The 21,442-nt window shown below is 41.3% G+C and overlaps 1 protein-coding gene across 1 annotated transcript in view; it reads left to right on the plus strand.

Moving 5' to 3' along the window:
• Window positions 1-2,964: 2,964 nt before the first annotated feature.
• Window positions 2,965-21,442, plus strand: part of ano5b (anoctamin 5b) — a 129,636-nt gene continuing 111,158 nt past the window's right edge. The window contains exon 1 of the mRNA XM_084309171.1: window positions 2,965-3,267. Within this exon, the coding sequence (XP_084165297.1) occupies window positions 3,183-3,267 (85 nt within the window). The 5' untranslated portion in view covers window positions 2,965-3,182. The remainder of the gene's footprint in view (window positions 3,268-21,442) is intronic.

Genomic DNA, 21,442 nt, shown 5'->3' on the forward strand with positions numbered 1-21,442 from the left:
GGGAAAGCATCTACAAATATGCTATTGCTGGAGAGAGAGGGGACAGAAACACACTGAACAAGACGTGAATGTACGAAGAGAAGAGGCCTAGAGAGAAACCAGTAATCCAGTGTGTTGCGACCACCAGCAACTATAGGACAGAGAGACTCCGGCTCAGCTTCTTCCCCCAGGGCGGCCATCAGAGTCTTGAACACTGAACACACACAGTGTATACGCTCACACACTAGCAGTCACTTTAGCATGAACACACACACACACACACACACACACACACACACACACACACACACACACACACACACACACACACACACACACACACACACACACACACACACACACACACACACACACACACACACACACACACATGCTGCACACACTCACACTCAAGGGTCACTTTACACAATGAAAAGGTCACTTTAAAAACAAGAACGGGAGTGGTTCTTGTATAGTAAACAGATGGATAGCAAGCTAGCATAAGGGCACATAGTATAACTGTAGATTGTATAGTATAGCAGTAGTGTACATAAGACCCAGTGCCTCATCCGTAGCTAACAGTGTATTGCACTATCGCAGGACCTTAGCATGTCTTACCATGCTTTTTGTAAACTTCATGTACATATACATTCTTATTACTTGTATTATTGCACAAATGTCTTATTCTCATTCTATTGGATTCTTATTATTGTATTATTGTATTATTGCACAATCGTTGCGGGCAAGACCCCCCGCATTTCACTGTATACTTGTATGCCGTGACAAATAAAACTCTTGGCTTGACTATTTTAGTAAGGATGAGAAAGAGGGGGGGGGGGTTAAGTATGAGTGAGTGAATGAATTAATGAATGAAAACTTTATTTAACAGATTGCAGAATGGGTACAATACAGTACGGCTCAATACATACAATTTCATAAGGGCATGCAGACCTTTGCAGACGTTTGTCTTGTTTCCATCAGGGTCCCCCATTTTCAATTCATATAGACATTTATGACATACACAACATACATGACATTTATGGCATAGGGACATATAGGTATTTAGTAGGGATGCTCGATATTGGCTTGTTTACCGATACCGATATTCCGATATTGTCCAACTCTTAATTTCGATACCGATACCGATACCGATATCAACCGATACCGATATATGCAGGGTTTCCCCCCAAAAAAACTGAATAATTTCAGGTAATTAATAATTTCACTGGATGCATTCAAAAGGCTTTCTAAATGTAAGCATTATCTGTGCAAAATATGATAATTAAAAAAGTAAAAATTAACATTACATATCTCTTGTTGTTGAATTAAACCAACATGCATACTTTTGACAATAAATAAAATAAGAATTGGTTCTTACTTGCTTGCCTGGGTAAATAAAGGTTAAATAAATGTAAAAGATTTTTTTTTTTTTTTCTTCGATACCGATATTTTCCGATATCACATTTTACTGCCGATATCGGCCGATAATATCGGTCGGCCGATAATATCGGACATCCCTAGTATTTAGTACTGATACATTTGTGACATAAACGGTATTCAAATATACAGTACTGTTACCCCTAGATCCTGACAGAGTATATACATATGATGGGGAGGGGACTGTACATTAGGAGGGGGTGGGTGGGTGAGAGAGAAATATACATACGGCAGGGAGGGAATATATACATGCGGTGGGGAGGAGACTGTCTATTAGGAGGTGGTGGGGGTTTTGGGCATTTACGGTGGCCAGTTTCGAATTGCAGCCTCCCGTAGGTGCTCTTTAAGAGCGGTTTTGAATGTGGGCAGGGATTCACATTCCTTTACAGCTTTGGGTAGGGCATTCCACATTGTTGTGGCATAATTGCGAAACGTGTTTAGTCCCTTGTTTGAGCCGAATCTGGGTTTAACATGATTTGTTGAGCTTCCTCTGGTGTAGTGGTTGTGGTATTCACTGACCTTTGGGAAGTATTTTGACATGTACATGGGCACCCCGGTCGTATAGTGTATCTTGTAGACCAGGCCCATTGCAAGTTGCTGTACTCTGTCGTCTACTCTAAGCCATCCTAGGTTGTCAAAGTGGGCAGGGGTGAGGTGGGTTCTGGGGTTCAGGTCAAGTAGTAGTCTGACCAGTTTGTTTTGTGATGTTTGTAATTTTGTTTTAAGCGCCTTTGAGGTGCTTTGGTACCATGAGGTGCACGCATAGTCATAGTATCCTTGAATGAGTGCTCCTGCCAGAGTCTTCAGGGTATTCTTGTTTACCAGAGAGGAGATCCGGTACAAGAATCTAGTTCGTTGGTTGACTTTTTTTATTACATTGGATGCCATTTTGTCACAGGAAAGATTTTCCTCTAGGATGGAACCCAGGTAGGTAATTTCGTCTTTCCTTGTGACAATATTGTCACCCACTGTAACTGAGAAGCCGTCGGTCTTGCTGAGTTTGTTATTTGAACCGAAGAGAATGGACTCTGTTTTGCCCATGTGTATAGTTTGTTATCAAAGTGTATGGATAGTGTATGGATAATTGTTTTGTTCAGTATGACTTATCTGTATATTTAAAAACTAGTAAATACAATTCTATAAAAACTATCAAAAAATACATGCCAAATGTAATGTTTACTATACCGTTGTGTAATATGGAAATCCACCACTTGATGTCCTCCTTGCATTGAACCATGTCTGCAGGTTTGTCAAGGGGGTAGGGGGTAGGGTCCTTCAAGGACACTTGACATAGTAGTCTACACACTACATCCTTTAGCATAACAGCATTGTCTCTGCAGACTGATTTGCATATGCAATAGGTAGACCTACACATTTTATAGTTTAGAATGATCTCTCTCTCTCCCTCTCTCTCTGTAAATCGCTCACACTCAGACACACATACTCGCATCATGCACACAAAACTAGTGTGCCGACGAAAACTGCTAGACACTCCCCTTTTATAATAACCGTCTCGGGTCTCTTCTTAATAAACGGCAGAAAGAAACATTGTGTGAGTCGGTCATATTAGCAAAAATGCTGAGTCTATCATGCGGCGAATGCAAGAATCTTTGAACATCAGCATTGGATCAAAGGGTGCAGACAGAGAGACCATAGGGCTGGTCTTTCTTCAGGCGCCACCGGATCGAGCACCGGGGGATTCTCCCGTTCCTCCCGTTCCTCCCCACCTTCCCTAAAGAGGTGAAAAACCTCTACGGTCGGCGAACATGATGAGACGAGTAACGGGAAAAGCGAAGGAGGATGAAACTTTAATCGAAATGAAGAGCGGCGGACTGAATTCCCTGACTGGAGGTAGGCTTCTTCTGTAGTAGGCCTATTAGTAGGTTATTAAATGATAGGCTATACTTTATTATCATAGATCATATCATCAGATAGGCGAGGCCTATCGTTAAAGTTGGCTTTCCCCTCCAATTCATTAATTCAAAACACGTGTGTCTCTACTTGGACCCACTGGCACTGTTTATAAATCTATGTTCGTAATTAATTCCTACTTCTTCTTTCCTTATTCCATATTCCATATTATTTTGGTCCACATTTGTGGCACCAAAAACGACCAAATCAAATTCCTTCCTTGTATGGTAACTTTAGCAGTTGAGTCTCAGTCTACTACATTAGAAGCAGAATCAGAAAGGTCTTTATTACCAATATAGTTTTCACTCTGAATAGTTGTTGGAATGCCGGTGGAATTACATGATAATAAATCGATAGAAGTGATCACGGTTGGTGTATTGGAAATGCATTGACGCTTTAGTTTTAACACTTAACAACAAGTCATGTTTAGAAACGACTTGCCGACTTTTTTAACTTCCCGTAGGCCTACTCTTTATTTGGTTTGATTGATTGATTGAAAACTTTATTAACAGATTGCAGAATGGGTACAGTACAGTACAGCTCAATACATACAATTGTTAAGGGGATGCAGACCAGAGAAAGACTTTCGTCTTGTTTACATCAGGGTCTCCCATTTTCAATTCATCATACATACATGACATGTATACAGATAGACAGTACTGAGATACATTTATGACATACCAGATCTACAAATACAGTACTGTTTGTGATACAAAAATAGTAAAGAAAAGCTACTGACTACTGAGTGTGTGTGTGTGTGTGTGTGTGTGTGTGTGTGTGTGTGGCGACGTCACGAGGAATCACACACAGCTCAGTGGGAAAGGACGGGATAGACTTCAAAGATTTGGATTCATTGGAACCTTCCCCGACAGAAGTCGAGACTGGGAAGTCCCCATATAGACGGCTCGCTCGCTGGCTGGGTAATTGCAACGTTAAAGTGGGCAACATTCATCAGTATGATGCACACAGAGGGAGTGGCCATGTGCTGGTTTGCCCATTCTCTCTGTATGGGATCCCTTGGAAGCCCTACATATTGCAATTTGTTAGAGTGAAGCAGAGGAGGGAGGAGGAGATCTTTGCTCCAACCCCCTTATTAGAAAAGCAGAGCAGTTTCTCAAGTGAATGCAGTTACAGAGATGCCACTTGGAGCTTTTGGAAATGCTGCCCACTTTCTTCCACACGATGCAAAAGAAGCATTGCCTTGTGTACTGCTGGTGGTAGGGCCGGCCCGGGTGATATGACAGTACTGTACTGTATATCTGTATGTCATAAATGTCATCATGATTCATTGAAAATGGGGGACCCTGATGTAAACAAGACGAAAGTCTTTCTCAGGTCTGCATCCCCTTAACAATTGTCTGTATTGAGCCGTACTGTATTGTACCCATTCTGCAATCTGTTAATACAATTTTCAATCAATCAATGGGGGGGGGGGGGGGGGGGGATCAAGATAATCGGAAGGATGTATTTCGATCAAGACCACGATATCTGCTTGTAGTACAGGCCTATGGAAAATCACATGATGGATAATCCATTTGATGGGCATCATTGTTGGACAGATATAGCCTGTATATACTGTATATCAAACAAACAAAAAAAACTCCCATGACACGATCACAAGTCATAGATAGATGACAAAACCTATACGTATTTATTTGTACATCGCCTAGCCTTAATTGGCAGGTAGAACCTTCCTCGTTCACTCACTGCAAAGTTCGACACGTTGACCAAATAAAGAAAGAGATGAACTCGTCGTCACTGAGTGTACAAACACACGCAGTGCGGCCCCTGGCTGCCCCTTCATGTGACCAGTTACCACACATGATGGGAGTGAGTGTCCAAGTCAGATGGGGATTGGCTAATGCCTGTGTTGGTCAACCCCTTTGATCAGTTTCAGTCATTATTACATCCAGCCATAAATGTGGTCATTTTGACTTCATCAGTATCCCGGCTTTTTTTTTTTGATCCACTTTTTCTCCCATTTTCTATATTTTCTCCCATCCCAATTTCGTATCATCCAATTCAACCCTCCCCTGTCACGAACGCTGTTTCTTGCCTCCCACAAGCCGGCTGCAATGTGGACTAAGTCATACATAGCACAAGTCCCCTCCGGTACTTGAGGTAACAGCAGTCGCATCTTTTCACCTGCGCAGCTCGATCTCTCAGTGGCGAGGAGTAACGCGTGGGAGGCTCACGCTGCCCCTGACACTTCCTGATTCTACTGCGCAGGCGCACCAACCGACCTGTAGGAGTCGCTGTCCACAACGCCCGATCCCCACCCATCAGTTTCCCACCCCCTAATACGACCAATGTGTATTAGTATGAACGACCAGCTAAACTGAAAGCAATGTGGAGCGCTGGGCTCGAACAGGCGAGCCCAGCGTCTCCGTCATTCGTGGCGAGTGCCTTGCCCACTACGCCACGTAGCCGCCCATATCAGTATCCCGGCTTTTAAACCTTCTTTGGGGGAAGCAAACTACCCTTAGTTGTGTCAGGGCCCGCGCAGTGAATCGAGTTCCATTTTCAATCACAAGTTTGGCTTGTTCTTCCCACAGTCCTGGAAATGAGATAATCAAGATACAACGGTTATTGTGCCGCATGCCGTGTTGCTCTTTAGTCTTGTGTCGTAAAAATGCAGAGCAGTAGTTTCAGCTCGTGTTGGGAGGGAGGAGGAGAGAGAAGGAGGAGAAGAGAGAGGGAGGAGGGAGCCACGGTGTGTTTGTCTTTGGTGACTTGTAGAAGATGACAGAAAAGCAGCCTTTGGTTGAGAAGAAAAGAAAAACCAACTCCGTCGTCGTCAGACGCTGTTCTCAAAACAAAACAATGAGTAATCGTCTTTTATAATCGCAATATAAAATAAAAATAATGGTGATTATGATTTGACCTGTAAAGGGGCATCACGCAGGCCAAGCACAGCCGCAAGGAGCGAGGAGCACTTCAACAGCTACGAACCCCTGACGCACACGGGAATCCAGGTCATTACGGATTATAAACCACTGACCCCTCATGAGCTCAATAACCTTTTGGGGGGGCGACAGTGGCTCAGTCAGGAGGTAGAGCGGTCGTCTGGTAATCGGAAGGTTCCCGGTTCGATTCCCGGGCAGCGTGTTGTAGAAGTGTCCTTGAGCAAGACACTTAACCCCTAATTGCTCCCCCGATCTGCACTGCCAATTTGATGATCTTACCGTGGTTACTTTATTGTATGAAGGTGCTGTGTTATTGTGAAGGGTGTTATGAGATTATTGACTAATTAGCTGGGCAGGTGGCATAGGCGGCGGGGCTCAGATGATCTCGGGCACAGCCTATAAGTATGTGTGTCACCGCAGGTGCACAGCGGGAGGGAATTGGGGAAACGCCCACAGGGGAGCCACACAGTTTTTCAACCGTGTGTGTTTTGTTTGTTTTGAGTTATTTTCAGGTTTATTTTGGAACACTAGTTTATTTGTTCAAGTTACAGTTTAAACACAGAGTTTATGTCACGCTTTGCTTTATCCACCCTGCAAGCGAAAAATAAAACTTTTTAATTAATGCACTCAACGAGACGACCTGATTTACTATCAACAAGCAGCACCACGCGTTGGAAAGGGCTTCGTACCATATCACTCACTGGCATCTTTTTGTTGTTCGGTTGCCCTTATATAGGCACCTTGCATGGTCACAGGCTCACAGGGAGAGAGGTTTGTGGTCAGCAGTCGGTGTGTGAATGTGTGAGTGAATGGCTGAATGTGAGGAATACAATTGTAAAGCGCCTTGGATAAAGGCTGCTATATAAAATGCACCATTTACCTTTATGCCTGCTTTGACTGGGACGACCAGGAGGAGGCGCCTATCATGGCTGCTCTCTCCCCGCTGACCAGTCCACCAACCAGGAGGAGGCACCTATCATGGCTGCTCTCTCCCCGCTGACCACCAACCAGGAGGAGGCACCTATCATGGCTGCTCTCTCCCCGCTGACCACCAACCAGGAGGAGACACCTATCATGGCTGCTCTCTCCCCGCTGACCAGTCCACCAACCAGGAGGAGGCACCTATCATGGCTGCTCTCTCCCCGCTGCCCAGTCCACCAACCAGGAGGAGGCACCTATCATGGCTGCTCTCTCCCCGCTGACCACCAACCAGGAGGAGGCACCTATCATGGCTGCTCTCTCCCCGCTGACCACCAACCAGGAGGAGGCACCTATCATGGCTGCTCTCTCCCCGCTGACCACCAACCAGGAGGAGGCACCTATCATGGCTGCTCTCTCCCCACTGACCACCAACCAGGAGGAGGCACCTATCATGGCTGCTCTCTCCCCGCTGACCACCAACCAGGAGGAGGCACCTATCATGGCTGCTCTCTCCCCGCTGACCACCAACCAGGAGGAGGCACCTATCATGGCTGCTCTCTCCCCGCTGACCACCAACGCCTCTCCTTGTGTAATAATAACATATGTGGCCATATTGTATTGCTCATGTCTTCCTCTTGGACACTGGACAGGGCCTCGATGGCCACTTGTGTTCTTCTTTAACCCTTTCACTACCACACTACAGAAGGTTAACCCTTAAATACTACCACACTACGAGAAGGTTAACCCTTAAATGCTATCACACTACAGACGGTAGGTAGTGTGGTAGTGAAAGGGTTAACCCTTTGTCGTGTGGCAGTGAAAGGGTTAACCTTCTGTATTGTCGCAGTGAAAGGGTTAACCATTTGGTAGTGAAAGGCAGGGGTGCAGTCGTAATATGGGCGGAGGCCAAACGGTATCCTATTATTATGCAAAGTCTAGGCACTTATCACCTAGACTTTGCATAATAATAGGATGCGCGCACTTCGAAGCCCAAACGCCGTTTGACCGCGGTTGCCCAGCACTGCACCACTGGTGAAAGGGGTTAACAACAGATCCTGTCTCCCATCAGCCACCAGCTGAGTAGTTTGCGGTGATGCTGCTGAATCAGCGCTATTGTGCAATACTTGCCTAAGCGTGAGGAAGGGAAACGCGGAGTGGGTGAGGAGTCACAGGCTGAAAATATGATGAAAAAGTCCACCATTTTATTTTATTTCCCTCCTTTTTATAAAAATACTCTTGTCATTAATATCAAATGTTTGAAAGGTATCTATGGCCTTCTGGAGCGTTTAGTGCCTCTCACGAGGTACATGTAAGAAAGTGTTTTTGCAGTAGCTTGTGGCAACGTGGTACGGAGGAGATACTGATTCCTCCCCTCGCGGTTGGGGAATACCGTGGCCTTGGGAGTCTGCAGGGTTACCACCACCACCACGGTTACTAGGGTTACAAGTCCCAGAGCACCTTAACCTTTTAACCATTTATTTTTCAGTCATAGAGAACACAACATGAAAAATATAAAATAAAATACTAAAATAGCACAGAAAACCTTGGCGGTTTTGGAAAATGTAATTGTTGCTGGTTGTTCTATTTAGTCACCTGAAATGAGCGTTTAGATTATATTAATTAGAATATTATTTTTTTTCTTTTTCTGTTGGAACATGCAACTAGAGACACCACTTTCTCGCTGCTGCTCTGAGTCGTAAAAAAAACTAAACAATACATATTCTCCCCCTTACTCAGAGTGCTACAGTATCTTATCCATCCACATATGCCTTTAATCTACACAGCTTTAGACGAGACAATACAGAATCTCACAAACGCTATAATGATTAACAATGTTATAATAACAGGCTGTGATGATAACAAGATCCCTGCATTATTATAAAATTGGAAGCTACCTCTACTCTCTATCTCTGATTTCACGGTGCCTGGATGAAACGATCCGGCAGTATTGATCCAATATCTTACTGGAATAGCATCTCATTTCAATGTCGACTATAAGATTTCAATTTCAAGTCTAATAATAATAATGATGATGATGATGATGATGATGATGATGATGATGATGATGATGATGATGATGATGATAAATACTCTGGCACAGAGTATGTAGATAAATCTACATTTAAAGGAGTTAGAGATACTGTGGTAAGAATGTGGAAAATGTGTGTTTGGGGGTTGGAACGTGGCGTATAAAACAAAAGAACGAGAGGCTTGAGTTTCTGGCGTATGTCACACAGTAGGCTTGAGTCATGCTCTAGTTGTGTCTGGTTACGGGAAGCAACAAATAGCATCTGAAGCCTCTCCTTGAGGGCTTTTAAAGATTACAACTTTTATTTTTTAATTGACCAGAATTGACGGTGACTTAGAAGTGATCCGTCTGATTCTAATCTATGACCCAGTCGGTCCTTTTTCCCATTTCTCATGGCTTCCCGTTTGTTTTGCTGCGCTAATGAGTGTGCCCTTGTTAATAAAGATGTATAGTGTGCTCGACTCGCTTGTCTATTGTAAGGCCTGTGGGTTTGATAGACTGTCAGCGGCTTTTGTTGGGCCTCTTATCAGCGCAGACCTTGAGGCACACGCAGGGAACAGATGGACTGGCACAGGAAGGACTCTCTCTTCACCTCCCTGTTTGTGTCTCATCTGACGGCTGGCTGGGGGGATTCTACAGTAACGACTATACTGTTGTTACTGCTTTCAGCTGCGACCAGCAGCTCTATACAGTTAGTAGGTCACTTTGTCGGTCGGTTCGTCGGGTCGGTCCACAAAATCCCCCCCCACCCTCTAGCGGCCGCAGTTTGTGCCCTAGGAGGCTGACATTTTCAGACTCGGATTCCTTTATTGTGACGTCATTTAGTACCTTATACAGAGTGGAAAGAGTGAAATAAAATGTGTTGTGGTTCCTCGACCATAGCAGCTTCCAATAATATATATACAATATAATTACCATAGAATAAGAATAAAATATGACTCAAATAAAGATGACTACTATATACAGTTCTAAAAAGTGTGCAGTGCAGATAACAGGATGTAGATATTATACTACCGTACTTTTCGCACTATAAGCCGCACCTGACTATAAGCCGCAGCAGCTAAATTGAATGATGTGTACATATATAAGCCGCACTGGACTATAAGCCGCATGTGTTTTAATGTTTAATTACCATATGTAAGGAGTGGAGCCTGCGGCTTAATTTGACTCAACGCGGGAAACCTCACCCGGCCCGGACACTGAAAGGATTGACAGATTGATTGCTCTTTCTCGATTCTGTGAGTGGTGGTGCATGGCCGTTCTTATATTGAGCTTTAAGTTCCCACCTCTACAGAGAATGACTCCCATTGGGACACAATACTGTCGGACAAATAACATTAACTCATTTACAAGTTGTATTAAGTTTAGCAAATAAGGTAACAGATAAATAACATTTCAATGCAGTAAAAAAAGCAATATTTCGATTTTCGGGTTTTGTCCACATATAAGCCGCACCGTTATATAAGCCGCAGGGTCGAAAAATGGGGGAAAAAGCTGCGGCTTATAGTCCGAAAAGTACGGTATATACAATTTTAATAACAAAATGGCTATGTACAGTTCCAAATTTTTTTATTGCAATGTGCAATACAGTTTTATGTACAGTTTTTGCATGGAGGTCAAGTGTGTGTTTGTGTGTAATGTAGCTATGTATGTTCATGCCAATACGGTTGTTAATTCTGACACCACGTGTGGCGTATATTCATGTCTGGGGCCAAACACTCCGCTTCAGACAGCGGGAGATACTAGGATCACATACCCCAGGGCCCAGACTGTTTTTTTATGACTCATTTATTAAAACAATAAAGGACACAGCACTGAGGCACGTTGGAAAGACCAGAGCCTCAGCCAACACAGGACGCTTGGAAGGTCGATACGTCACGTGACTTAACAGCCAAATTGGCTAAAAGGGGGCGTGGCAGTGGGAGTGGCCTATCGCAAAAAGGCTTGAACTTCCAAATGGATTCAGTCTTGTACAAGATTTTGTGGAAAGATTGATTGTAACCCAAAGGACGGCTGATTGACTGTTCGTGCCAGTTGGCAAAAAGGGGAGTGGCAGTGGGAGTGGCCTAGAACAAAGCGCATTACTTTGGATTCATGTAACAAGGCCAAACTTTATGGAAAGCTTGATCATAGGGCAAGGACACGCACACACACACACATAGCCACGCCCCCTTGCATGGATGCAGTCGCAGCTATTGCGAATGCATGCTTGTTTATTAGTCATGTACATTTTTAAGTCATTTTACTGTAAGTCATGTACATTTAAGTTGCACATTGTCTGTTTAAACCTTAATCTTGTAGTTGATCGACTGGGCTCTTTTTTTTTTACAAGACTTAAGGTAAACGTGATAGTATTTGCTATATTTTGTAATTATAAAATCTGTTTACATTGGTAATAATTTGTAAGACAGACCTATAGATTGATTTACAACTAGGGCCATATAGTCAAAATATCACGTCACCATATAATGTTATTTGACAGCATTTGGGGGCTACAGTGGCTCTAGGGTCGTCTGGTAATCGGAAGGTTCCCGTGTTAAATGCTGACATTCTGAGCCGTGTTAATAGTATTGAATCTACGTTAGCTAAGTATTTAAAATACTGACATTCTGAGCCGTGTTTATACTGAAGCTACGTTAGCTAAGATTTAAAATACTGACATTCTGAGCCGTGTTTATACTGAAGCTACGTTAGCTAAGTATTTAAAATACTGACATTCTGAGCCGTGTTATACTGAATATACGTTAGCGAAGTATTTAAAATACTGATATTCTGAGCCATGTTCATACTGAAGCTACGTTAGCTAAGTATTTAACCCTTTCTCTGCCACGCTTATATCCATCCTTGTAGCCAGTCTGCCAGCTCTATTTGTCTATGGAGATGTTCACCTACTTTGCAGGGCTATAACTTTTTAAATTGTATTGCTAAATTGACATTACTATGGCCCATTCAACATCGATTAGCTATCGTTCAGGGTGTAGGAACATTTTACTTTTTCATTCACACATTCATACAAAAATACGGTCTAGAGTATAAATATGTTTTTATAGTTTTCTGCAGTATTTCATAGAACGTGAGTTATAGCCATTTATGCATATATTACATCATCAAATGCAGTTTGATAGCGATTGACACCAGATTAAAAATGTCAATTGTACAAGGTCCTAAACGTCATGACTCATCATCTGCTGATGACCGGAGGGGGGGGGGGGTCGTTTATAATGCAATGACCGATGTTAAATGTTTCATGTAGTATGGGTGATATATTGATCATAGCAGTTTGTATGGATAATAATAATCAAAAACGCTGAAACTCACGCAGTTTCCTCGTAGCGATGGGGGATGATACTGGAGCAAAAAGATCGCTATTATGGGATGTTGATCTAGGCGAACCATTTCCGGGTTGTATAATACTATATACGTCCAAATAATGTTGTTTATCGAGTTATGGCAATGGATCGATTATCCAGTGTGTCCAGATGGAGTCCCGCGAGCGATAGCGAGTGGCGGACGGCACTTCCGGCCCCACTTCCGGTTTGGCAACTCGCCGATCGGCCACCAGGTGGCGGTATTGAAGCGCTGGAGAGTTGAGCGGAGTCCTACAGCACCAGTCAATGATCCGTGGGTGAAATATGAATACCATGACAGAAATTTGAAATATTGATTTCAAAGACGCTGTAAAACGTCATTGGCAGATTACGCATGGCGAGGAATGACGTCTTAACACGTCATTGGCGATTAAAGGGTTAAATTACTGACGTTCTGAGCCATGTTTATACTGAAGCTACGTTAGCTAAGTATTTAAGTTACTGACATTCTGAGCCGTGTATACTGAAGCTACGTTAGCTAAGTATTTAAGTTACTGACATTCTGAGCCGTGACATTCTGAGCCGTGTTTATACTGAAGCTACGTTAGCTAAGTATTTAAGTTACTGACGTTATGAGCCGTGTTTATACTGAAGCTACGTTAGCTAAGTATTTATATTACTGGCGTTCTGAGCCATGTTTATACTGAAGCTACGTTAGCTAAGTATTTAAGTTACTGACATTCTGAGCCGTGTTTATACTGAAGCTACGTTAGCTAAGTATTTAAGTTACTGACATTCTGAACAGTGTTTGGCTATTGGCTCAGCCTCTCGCTCACCTAAGGCATGTGTAACTTCAAACAATGCGAGAATGCTTCGCAACGCACCTTGTTGATACAGTTGTAATGTTTTCTTTTTCATTCAACAGGGTGTATTTTAATCTCTTTTTCATCCCAAAATCTTTATAATACTGCAGCAAATACTTTCTTTAGATTAACTTAAAAAATACATGCATATATATATAAAATTAAAATCGCTAGCCAAAACTAGCTTCGCATTGTAGCTCAGGTCACCCGATGTCACCAGCTCCAATGTGTTCTCATAGTGGGGGGCGTAGGCCTGCCACGATAACACATTTTGCTGGGCGATTAATTGCCCCCGAAAATATCGCGATAAGCGATATTATTGCGACCGGTTAGAGAATTTTTTTTTTGAAATTTATTTCCCCAAACTTTTATTTTGAAGCCCACCGCTCCGTCTTTTCCGGTGTTTAGACTTTTATTTTGAAGCCCACCGACCGGACCGGAAGTATTTTGTGATTATCCTAAGCAGAAACTATGAGCCGACAACTTGGGCTAATGATATGATGTTTTTGAGCTAATGATAAAACAAATTGTTGGTGAACAACTAACTTTAGGTTAGTTTTAACGTTAGCTACTAACGTTAGATGCAGCTACTACAGGCAATCAACGATGAGGAGGAAGCGTCAAAGCAGTATATAATATAATAGCTGTGGTGCGTAAGCACTGCAGCACGACTCGAAACTACCGGAGTGTTATAATAAATTAATTCATGTTTAACTTGTCCCCGTGTCCAGTCCTTTGACTAGCCCCACCCGTTAATTGTAAACAATGATGCATGTAATTGTATTAACGTTATTCTGTGTTGTACTTGTAGCTATGCTATACGTTGTATTTCGTTTGTAGCTAATGTTGTTAGCATTGAATGAGCATCAACGAACGCTAGATCTTTAATCTTTATTTAGCAGTCCAGTTTCTCCGGGCAGTAGCGAGTAACTACTTGGGTCTAAAAATAGCTAACGTTACACTACAAATAATGCTACTTGGTTAAAAGGAGCAACACTATTGAGAAATGTCTATGTGGCGTTGCCCCACGGAGCTCCCGTGCTGTACTCTAGTAACGTCAGCGGCCCGCCTCCCAACACGGACAGTGACTGAGGGGCACTGGTTCCGCCTCATTAAAACAAACGCGCAAATAGCAATTAATCGCGCCCGTCAAAATCATTGCATTCATTTTAATTATCGCAGCAATTAATCGATTTATTGCTTATCGCGGCAGGCCTAGGGGGGCGTAATTGCAACATCCAGTCATTAAGTGTTATAGTCAGGGAAATATAAAGAAATCTTGGAATAAATTCCTTACCAAGAAATGTCTTCACCAATGTGTTTGTAAAGGTGTCTAATAACGCATATACAAATATTTAAATTCAACCCCCCTAGGAAAACCTGTGACGGCTGCTGAAAGTTGGACTACCCGGAACCTTACCTACCTTGTGAGGTGTCAAACTAGGGTTTTTTCATGATTATGAATTGATTGCAAACATTTATTTTGTACTCAAACCACTTCTTGGTGGAAAAACGGCCACGCCTACTTTTACATGTAAATAAAAAAGTAGTTTTATTTGTTTATTTCAATATCTCGAATATTAAGTTAGAAAACATTACTGATTCACAATGTCAAATGCTTCATGAGTCAAGGTCTGAGTCTTCTCCAGACTCTACACCATAATGTGTCAAACTCAGCGAGAGCTTAACCTCTTAACTGGCACCGACCCGGCCCCCGGGACGTTTTAAGGACGATTTGGCGACCTCTAGCGGCTCGGGTGTGCATCTTTTTTAATACAATATATAGATCGAATTAAAGCCCTATTTGTTGTCTGTCGATAGTATAGCACAGTTTAGTATAGTATTGCAGTTTATCATAACAGGATAATATAGCATAGCATTACAGTATAGGCTAGTAGGAGTATAGTAATAGTATATAGCAGCTTAACATAGAATAATAATATATTAAAATAACAGTATATATATAAAATAATATTGTATATTACTGAATACCAATATAATATAGTCTAGTATAATATAGTATACTATAGTATGGTTTAGTTAGAGTATAATACAATACAAATAATACAATTTTATATAGAAGTATAATACATGATATAATAGAACAGTGTACTATAAATATATAGATTCATGTGTGTGTGTGTATAAATGAATGAACCTCAGTAAATATGCAATTTGACTAATAGATACGCAAAATGTATTTATTTATGTTCATTTAATTGTGTTGATGTTTTCATTTCTGCAAAATAAGTATGTACATTTGGTTTGGTTTGGTAAACATTGCACTATGAACAGTCTATCACAGTATACTGTATGTGTGTGTAGGGGCAGGTACAATAAGAGATTTCTTCTTCCTGTTCCTCTTCGGCCATGGAGTTTAGTGGATCATAGTAAGTGAACTATATGTACTAGGGCTGTCCCCGACTAACGATTTTGTTAGTCGACTTTGATTGGCCGAAATGTGCCGATAGTCGACTATTAAAAAAAAATAATTATCATTCCATTTGGGCTGTGGGGGTGAAGAAATGATAATAATTTTAAATAAAAAAATTGTTTTGCATTAGACTAAGAGGTTGGCAGTCGACTACGGCTCCTTTCGATCGATTAGTAGACTATTCGACTAATAGGGGTCAGCCCTAATATGTACTCAGTGTTTCCCACAGGATTTTCAGAGACTATGGGGGGGGGGGGGGGGGGGGGGGGGTGAACCTCCGACCCTCTAGGGGGGCCCGGGGGCATTGCTGTACATTTTAAAGTTAAATGCATCAATCTGGTGCACTTTGAGAGCAAAATAAAGAGGCTAGATCTATGATGAACTTTGTGCTCAAAACACAAAATCGACTAGATTGCAGTGCTTCCCAATCCTCTCCTCGATGCACCCCAGCCGTTCAATGTATTTGTTCAATTCCACCACCAGCACACCTGATTCAAATTAACTAGCCCTTTATTAGTTGAATCAGGTGTGCTGGTAGTGGAATTTAACAAATACATGGAACGGCTGGGGTGTCTCGAGGAGAGGTTTGGGAACCACGGGACTAGAGCATACATTTGAGCCGAGACAGAACAAACCACACCACTCACCATGCCAGACAAACCACCCCGAAAGACATTACCCCCCCCCCCCCCCATTGTATCCAAAGACCCCACAACCTTACCTCTCCTGTCCAACCACCCCAAGCCCCCCCAGAGCAGAGCAGAGCAAACCACACTAACGCACCATTCCAGACAAACCACCCCGAAACACATCACCCCCCCCCCCCATCCATGGACCCAAAATCCCCCCCATGGAACAGACCAATCACCCACCTTTCCAGTTCGACCACTGACGATGGACACACCTTGTGCCCAGTGGCGTCGTTAGCCCTGGGCTTCCGGGGCTTTAGCCCCGGATGTTTTTCTCCTAGCCCCGGATCTAAAAAAAAAAAAAAAAAAAAAAAATTGTTTACATTTTTTTTTTTTTTTTTTTTTTTTTATGTCAGCATCCCCATTGTCTTTGCTGAATGTTTGTTAGTGTTTGGTATTTTTTGTTGGTTTTTAGTACTTTTAAACATTTTTAGTAAGTAGTTTTCATTTGATCCTATAATTTTTCATTCACCGATTTGTGGACTTTTTCTTTAGTGTCCTGAAAGGCGCCTTATAAATCAAATGCATTATGATTATTATTATTATTATTATTATTATTATTATTATTATTATTATTATTATTATTATTATTATTATTATTATTATTATTATTATTATTATTATTATTATTATTATTATTATTATTATTATTATTATTATCATCATCATCCAGGAGGGAAAAGACACTTTGGATAGTAGGGACTGCATCTCTGCCTGTCCTGACCAGGAAACACTTTGCAACTGTGATCTTCTCTGGCAATAGTTGGATATTGTAATGTGTGGCGAGGGGTTGCAGCAATTCCACTGAGAGAAACTGGTCTGAGGCTGGATAACATGCCTGTATGCCTCTCATAAGTTGTTATCCAACTCATGAGAACCTGCTCTCAAGCTCTGGATAGAACAGTCTCTGTCTCAGCTGATCTCCTGAGCTGAGGTCTGAGCTTGTGCCACAAGATGCCATTACATATGGCCTTTGTCCTGTCATACATGTCCACTGCCATCTCTGAGGTGCGATAACCTTTGAGTGTGTCCTGCACTGTGCTTTTAAATAGTACAGATAGGTATTGAAGATGTGCACTTTAACGCAGCAGCACTGGAGCCTCCATACCCATGTCCAGTGTCCACTGACAAAGACATGCTCATGATACTGTGATAAACTATAATAAGCTTTAATCGAACCCTGGTTAATTTCCTCGGATAGTCCGGTTGGTTTGGGGTGGTGTGAAAGCTCATTCACTCTTGCAAGTGAACCCTGCATTTGAGATGTGAATGCAAAGCGGACCAAAGGCAGGAAAATACCCAAAAATCTAATATCTTTTTTATGAGACTTTTTTTTTCGATTGCTTAAGCATGATTTTTAAAACGGGGCCCGGTGTTTCAAAACACACAATTAGCACAACCACACACACAATTATCAGAACACCTCAGATCCTTTGCTAAATTAAACACTTGTCAAAACCATACACTAATTTAAAAAAACTACATTTTGTTACTATATGAAACACACGTTTTATATGACTTAATTCTGTTTGAACCAGTTACTCACACTGCTGTGCTTAACCTAAAACACATTTAGCTATTCTACTTCTCAGTGATTAGAGTACTGTAAGTGAAGTACGCAGAGAATGTGCAAATATACAATAAATTCACCAAACACTACACAAGACCAATGCTGTAGACTGATGAAAATATTATTTATTTATCTACATATACCCAAATCAATGATGCAGACTGCTGGAAAAAAAAAACATTTTCTCTCCATATACCCAAATCAATGATGCAGACTGATGAAAATATAAATTTTTCAACATGGAGAATCACAACAAAACATGTCCCAGTTTTCATGCTACTATGTGCATAACACTGTAAGCTCAGCAAATATCAGACAAACATAAAATACTGTATCCAGTAGGCCTACAGGTTAAAATTACAGTAAAACAAAAACAATTTTGAAAAAATTTAAATAGAGTACAGAAAATACTAGACATTATCTCTTTGCCTAGCTGGATCTGGCAAGATACTTTTTTGCTCTGTGTATTGTTTTGCAAAAAGTGTGAGGCTGACATTGTGCTTATAGAGGTGCAAATCTGGGCCTATGTTTTGCTCCTTGAGTGTAATGTTTTGATAATTGTGTAATACTTTTGATTTGAGTGTTTATGCAATTGAAGAAAACTGTAAAGACTAGAGATTAACTGTTTATTTCTTTTGTACATAGGCTGTGCATATGTTTGTTTGTTTGTTTATTTGCTTATGTGTATGATTCTTAACTGTTTTTATTTTGTTATTGGTGTATATGTGTGTATGTATGTACAGTATATGTATATATATATATGTGTATATATGTATATTTGTACTCCTGTTGGGGCCTCTTGGACCAGATCAATGTTTTATCTGGCTAAATAAAGGTTAAATAAATAAATAAGAAACTGATGATTTGGTCCTGTTAACTTTGAATTTTCTATGGGGACTGCCCAGATCCCTCTCATGGACATGGACCTCACTTTGAGAACCTCTAATGATTCTAGTTCTTCAGTATTCATCTCTAATTACTCTAAAATTGCGTATTACTGTGTTTAAAAAAAAAAAAAAAAAAAAAAGGGGGGGGGGGGGGGGAAACCCCCCTCCACCCCCCTGGGCTGAAGCCCCCAATGTTTTCTAACCCTAAAAACGCCCCTGCTTGTGCCCCTCCTGTATAGACTGTATCAGGGTTTCCGTTAGAAAAAATTGTTGTCGGTCTCCGTGACCTGCAAGATTTCAATCTACCGGACAAATGAGATTAATTCCGGTCATAGTTTAGAATAAAGAATGTCATCCTCAAGGCATGTAGATTTATAATATTATTACTTAAAACTAGGCTACTTTTGCGTATACAGTCATTAATTAATATATTCCAAATAAAATAAGTCCCTCGATACTCCGTGCTGCTGCTGACTTGAACTAAAATAGACCGCGTATGTGGGCAGTCGGTCCGACACTAAACAGCAGTCTGTTATAATCACATTTTTATGAGCTAACGAATTCCGTTATATTGGACATTTGTATTAATTATATCAAGCGAAGAACTGAGAAAGCAGAGAGACGGCAACATTATCGTGGTTTGCGTGACGACTCTCTCCACCTCGCAACGACTTATTTGCAAAGAGTATGGCGCTGCAGAGAAGCTGATTTAGCTGTTATTGGCTCTTTTCTGGGAACCGCACAACAGCGCCCCCCACCCAACATTGGCTGAAAATGGCCGAATTGGAGTACTGATGGAATACTGCATTGTGCCGTTGCCTCTCTGGCTCTGCAGCTTCACATGCACTCGCACACCCAGCACTAAGCTCTCGCCGACAACGTCGTTGTCATTATTAGAAGCAACGAGGAAACAAATGTAATGATCGTTTCGTTCATCGCATAGGCTATTTAATTTTAGCCTATTTTAATACAATTCAAATAATCAAATTGTGCTTAGACTCAGGGAATTATTTTCACCGGACATTAAGACCGGAGATATTAAATAAGTCGGACTTCAACAGATTTTGCCGGTCAAAAACCGGTAATTACCGGCTAACGGAAACGCTGGACTGTATATAATGTGACCACAATGGTTGATCCAGAGCTCAGTTGGGACACACCGGCCAGTGTCCACTCTGAGTCATCCTGCTGTAACTCTTTGATTCATCTGAACCTAACTGGTGTATTAAACCCATGATTGTTCAAGCCTACCTGACTGTCTACATTTGATTACTCCGGGAACAATTCTTCCACACCTACCACTCACTTGCTGCAAATGCCAACCAACTACAACAGTTACCAGCGGTAAACAATGAGTAGTTACCATGGCAAGTATGTGAATAAACTAATAAAGCTACTTTTTTAATTTACATGCACCCAGCCATATTTATTTTCACACAAAAAAAGGGTTGGCGATGAGCGGGAAAGGTGGGCGTGGACGTTTTTTCCACCAGTGCTTTAAGTGCAAAGTAAATGTTTGCAATCAATTCAGTTCAATTAGACACCTTCACAAACACATTGGTGAAGACATTTCTTGGTAAGGAATTTATTCCAAGATTGGCCAAATATCTGATGATATTCCCTGACTATTAGCAATGTTGGTCTTAAAATTAGGCTACTTAGCAAAACATATAATCCTCCTGTAAAACTGTCACTTTACCTCAAGTATAAAGGACCAAATTACTGGTAAAGAGGAAAGGAAAACACTTAATTTTTGGAAAATAAACCATACCGGGGCTTTGTGTTTTTATTCATTTTTTAATTTATTAATTTAATGAGGGCTATAGATAGATAATATTCAGCCACTAGATGTCGGAGAGGGCACCAGCACGTCATTTATCCAGTCAGGTTCCATCCATGTGGGGAAATGGGAAGTAGGGAGGGGATACATGCGCACAACATGTAAACATAATTTTGGACCCGCACATTTTTTTTTATTGATCAATTAATTGTTTTTGAGGGAAAAGCAATACTTTTATTCCACACCTTTCTAAAAGAAAAGCTCTATGGATGTTTTTTTTTATTTATTTTTTTTTACTAAAATTTTTATTAACATTTATAGACAAACAACACTTACACAAAAATGGATCCCATAACACAATATGAAAGAATGCAGTGAACATAAATGGTTACATGAATAGCATTGTTGGTTATATGTTTCCCCTACAGTTGTTTTTCCAGGCACTTAATACAAAGACTGATTGTATACCGCTCTTGAACAGGTATAGACAAATTTAATACCTACTCAAAAGGATTAGATACTGACTAAGGCAAATATGTATGGTATGGGTCCAGTGACCCTCCTTGAATTTCCTTCTTCTCTTATCCTTCGCCCTTTCTATTTCTTTTATACTAAATTTCTCTTTGCCTTTTGATTCACCCATTTACAAACCACATCTTCCTTGATTATTAGTACAACATTGTTAAACAGACATAAATAATAAAGTACAAAAAATGTAATACAATTGT

This window comes from Notolepis coatsorum (genome assembly GCF_963971535.1).
Source record: "Notolepis coatsorum genome assembly, chromosome: 2".
Classification (NCBI taxonomy): Eukaryota; Metazoa; Chordata; class Actinopteri; order Aulopiformes; family Paralepididae; genus Notolepis; species Notolepis coatsorum.